Source organism: Rhinopithecus bieti, unplaced genomic scaffold, assembly GCF_001698545.2.
Source record: "Rhinopithecus bieti isolate Rb0 unplaced genomic scaffold, ASM169854v2 scaffold_56174, whole genome shotgun sequence".
Lineage (NCBI taxonomy): Eukaryota > Metazoa > Chordata > Mammalia > Primates > Cercopithecidae > Rhinopithecus > Rhinopithecus bieti.
The window spans coordinates 4,408,910-4,413,466 of record NW_016824749.1 but is presented as its reverse complement, the minus strand read 5'-3'; the positions used below and the strand labels follow the sequence as shown (position 1 = coordinate 4,413,466).

The 4,557-nt window shown below is 47.0% G+C and overlaps 2 protein-coding genes across 2 annotated transcripts in view; one reads left to right on the top strand and one right to left on the bottom strand.

Annotated features, from left to right (window-relative positions):
- Window positions 1–492, bottom strand: part of CCDC110 (coiled-coil domain containing 110) — a 27,666-nt gene extending 27,174 nt beyond the window's left edge. Inside the window, exon 1 of the mRNA XM_017862560.1 lies at window positions 413–492. Within this exon, the coding sequence (XP_017718049.1) occupies window positions 413–422 (10 nt within the window). The 5' untranslated portion in view covers window positions 423–492. The remainder of the gene's footprint in view (window positions 1–412) is intronic.
- Window positions 181–924, top strand: LOC108522422 (uncharacterized). Its single transcript, XM_017862576.1, has 2 exons — window positions 181–731; window positions 844–924. Exons 1-2 carry the CDS (start codon window positions 349–351, stop codon window positions 890–892), a joined length of 432 nt encoding a protein of 143 aa, XP_017718065.1. The 5' UTR covers window positions 181–348; the 3' UTR covers window positions 893–924.
- The last annotated feature ends 3,633 nt before the right edge of the window (window positions 925–4,557 follow it).

Here is a 4,557-nt window from a genome sequence, read left to right as displayed (position 1 = left end):
GGGCGGGGCTGAAGGCTGGGGCGGGGCGCAGGGATGGGATGGGGCGGAGAGACTGGGCGGGACCTGTAGGCGGCAGAGGAATGGGGCGGGGTCAGGGCTAAAGGTTGGGGCGGGGCGGAGGGATGGCGTCAGGCCGGGCCTGGGGCGGGGCACGGCGCTTTCCGCAAGCGGCCGCCCGAGGGCGCGCTGGGCGGGCAGCGGCGGCAGACAGCGCAGCTAGCCTGTAAGCCACAGCCGGAGGAGGGGGCCGCAGCGGGTGCGTAGCCCTAGGGCCGAGCAGATGTGCGGCAAGTGCAGAAGGGCGGACCCGGGATGCCCCGGGGCTTCGAGCGGGGAGCCGCCTGCTGAATGCCCTTCTGCTGCCCTCCGTTCCCGCGGCTCCCCTTGGAGCCCAGCCCCGCCCAACTCTTACCTGGGCTCATCGCCGCGGCTCGTCTCTCTCGCAACAGCCGCCGCACGCGTCCGCTCCGCCGCCCCGCGCAGGGCCTCCTGTCGCCGGGTAACCGGGTGGCCGGGGCGCCGGCCCCACCCCCACCCTCGGCGGCGCGCGCTCGGCTGGGGTCCCTGGTGGGGTCCCGGTGGGTCCCTCGTCACTCCGGACGCTTCCCGGAGAGCTTCCCTGGGAACCTGGCCTGGGACAGCCCACCTGGGCCCCTCCCTGCACACGCGCGGCTGTCCAGGACGGCCTTGCTCACGCTCGGACTTGCGGCAGTACCCGCTGGACCAAAGCGGTGCGGAGAAAGGGACCGCCCGGGGACGGACACACACCTGAGAGCTTCTTCCCCTTTGTCTTTCCGCATCTCCACTTCATCGCTGGTTTTATTCTTAGTCCTCTCGTTTCAGCGCATCCCTCAGAGGAGTTTCAGCATTTGGGGATTTGAATGGCCCATGACCAATATTGTGAAAGGACTTTTGTTTGCTGCGATGAAAAGGAGACTCCTATTTCCCAATAATTAACTTAACCTAAACGTGTATTAAAATATGCTCATTAAAGCTGTCAAGCGACGGCGGTCTTCATGTTAATTTTTACGAACCTGGTGAATCACGTGCAGGATTGTTGCATTCACGGGAAACCCGACCTCCTTTAACCAAGGACTGGGTGCGCCCCCAGCTAATCCTCCTGCCCATCAATGAATGATGCTCTTTAAAGTTTTAAACGATTATATATTATTTATTTTGTAGTAAACCATTACACACAGAAAATTAAAATTCAAAATCACAATCACCAGGATATCATAATTTGCTATATAATAATAACATATAATAGATGATAAGTAATACATGGCTTGCTTTCATTGAAATGAAACTTATTATAGTTTCAATGCTTACTTCCTCTAATTTCTTGTTTCCTGTGGAAATGGGCTGCAGTGCGTGTGCCTGTAATCCCAGCTACTCAGGAGGCTGAGGCAGAAGAATCGCTTGAACCCGGGAGTCAGAGGTTGCAGTGAGCCGAGATCGTGCCACTGCGCTCCAGCCTGGGCGACAGAGCCAGACTCCGTCTCAAAACAAACAAACAAACAAAACAAAACTAACAAACAAAGAAATGGGCCCTAGGTCCGGCGCTGTAGCCAACACCTGTAATCCCAGCACTTGGGGAGGCCAAGGTGGGTGGATCACCTGAGGTCAGGAGTCCGAGACCAGCCTGGCCAACATGGTGAAATCTCGTGTCTACTGAAAATACAAAAATCAATCAGGTATGGTGGAGTCCATCTATAATCCCAGCTGCTTGGGAGGCTGAGGCAGGAGAATCACTTGAACCCAGGAGGCAGAGGCTGCAGTGATTCGACATAGTGCAACTGCACTCCAGCCTGGGCCACAGAGTGACACTCTATCTCAAAAAAAAAAAAAGAAAAGAAAAAAAAAAGAAAGAAAAAACTGCCCTGAAAAAAATCTTTGACTTGTTTTGATTGTGAAGATCATTTGCTAAAGGATGGAATTAAAATTTGAAGTACCAATTTAAACAAAAGCTGTGAGTCACAATATTTCAAAGATCTTCAAACAGTAGCTCCTCCTAGGGAATCCTCTTCACCTGTTGACTAACAGCTGCAGATTTAACAATCTGGAGTAAAGTCAAGAGCATTGCACAAAAACAAGCTAGTGAACCTATTCTTAGCAACTTATTACCAGACTAAAATACTTCTGGGTTTTTCAGTTTCGTAAGACCTTTTTTTAAACCTGATATCACAAGGCTATTATTAATCATAGATGAAATCTATACTCGCATGAAAAAAATGACCAGATTGCCCTTAGGGTGTAAGAAATTTGGGGCCAGGTACAGTGGCTCATGCCTGTAATCCCAGCACTTTGGGAGGCCAAGGCAAGTGCATCACGAAGTCAGGAGATCAAGACCATCCTGGCTAACACGGTGAAACCCTGTCTCTACTAAAAATACAGAAAATTAGCCAGGCGTGGTGGCGGGTGTCTGTAGTCCCAGCTATCGGGAGGCTGAGGCAGGAGTAATGGTGTGAACCCGGGAGCGGAGCTTGCAGCGAGCTGGGATGGCGCCACTGCACTCCAGCCTGGGCGACAGAGCGAGACTCCATCTCAGGAAAAAAAAAAAAAGAAAGAAAAAGAAATTTTGGGCAGTTGTGTTTTGATCACAGAGAGGACCCATGTGCTAGTGACTTAGGATGTCTTGGGTGGGTAGTGGCCTACCTTCCACAACTCAAAGGCTTTATCCAAATACAAACACCTCTCCCCGCAGCCTTCTTTAAATTGTCTTTAGTGTTAGTTTTAACCTGATTTCATCTATATGAGAATGAACTCCATAAGCCAACAAGGTAAACTCCAGCTGTGGCTCTTGGGAAGTTAATTGCTGCTTTAAGAGGATTTATTTAGTGTTATGATGGGTTACTGAGAGAGTGAAGTTTGTTTAACAAGTTTGGTGCTACAGGGATAGACATTGAGAAATATCAAAGTAGCTCGTGAAGGAGCAGGTGTTAGGGAAAGGGATATTTTTAGGATGGGGTGGAGTACTTGAGCGTGTTTGTGGGCTGGGAATAAGAATCAGTGGCAAACAGAGACTGGGTGCAAACAAATAAGTTGGAAAGAGAACTTGAAGAATAGAGTAATAGAATGGCAATTGAGTAATAGACATGACTTGGACCAAGAGGAGGACAGAGGACTAACAGTCTCTCTGAATGTGTGAAGGTCTGGCCATTTTGTCGAGATGACAGAGACAGAAGCAACGGGGAACACACTTTCTCTGTAACAAGGCCCTTAGGTCAGAACAGTGCTGTCTGTGAAGTTTACTACGGGTGAGTAGGTGTTATCACTTTGAGTCCATCAAAGGCAGTAGTCTCTGTAGCCTCTTCCAGACTGAGGAGTCTTTAATTCAAGTTGTAGTACCTGAGCCCCCTTTTTTCTTTTTCCTTTTTTATCTGACTAGAAGTTAGGAGAGCCCCTTCTTTTTGATGCCAAACTGTTCTAGTTTTTAGACACTTAAGGAGCTGCACTGCCTCAGGCCACTTTGTTTTACATTAATAATAATAGCATGTTTCCCTTGCTATATAAAGATACCATTAATGTGTACTTCCAATGGAGCTAATTAATTTGCAATGATAAATGCGTGCTCCTTGCTTGACTTCTGTTGTGAGCCACGCATGAGTCAGAGGTGGCATTTGTGACCATGGAACAGAAAGAAACTTCTAAATTGCACCAAGAATCTGGCCACATTGACAGCAAGCCCTCACTAAATGGAATGGCCAGCCTAGTTGACACGGGTGAAGACAATGTCGATATCAGATCTTTGAGTATTTGTGTGTTAGAGGTCTCAGAGATCATCCTGTCCCCTCTCCTCATTCTGCAGATGGCCGAGCTGTGCCTGCATTCCAAGTCCTTATCCAGAGCTGTCTCCATGACAACCTTCTTAGTGACAGTATTACTTAATATTTTTATTATTCTACACTGCTTTTGCTAGCACTTATGGAAGAAATGATTTTTATTCTAAAGAGAACAAATATGGACTAAAAGTTATCAGTGCTAAAAATAAAACCATACAATAGAGAGGAGGAATTTTAATAATGTTTAAATTTGTATAGGTTTGAAGATTTCCAAACCATATTACTTATTACTAGTGAATATTAGTGAGTTTACGTGCTTTTTTCCTTCTACTTGTTTGGCCCTATACAAAAATCCAACTCTCTGAAACTTTCCCTCATCTGTAAAATATTTATTTGGCAAAGTTGTTGTAAGGATTAGTAATAATGTGTCAGTAGCTGGAAATCTTACTCAGAATTGACTTTAATTGTTAGTCTTCTAAATCCTTCAAGAATTAAGAATTGCCTTGAAATTACCATTGGATATAACAGATAGAGTATTGTCAGTGAGTCTTTGGTGGAGCTGGGTTTCATGTGAGATCAGGCTTTTAAAACTGCCCTCCTCAGATGAAGAAAAGCTCCAGTGAGCTCCGTGAACCTGATCAGTTTCAGTGTGAAATATCAGCTGTCTTGGGATTCGCAGGAATAGGAATCCAGTTCTGTGAACGTTGCAGCTTGATATAGTTGTGCTCATTTAATTGACCCTTGATTTTGGTACCAAAGAATAATTGGAAGAAAG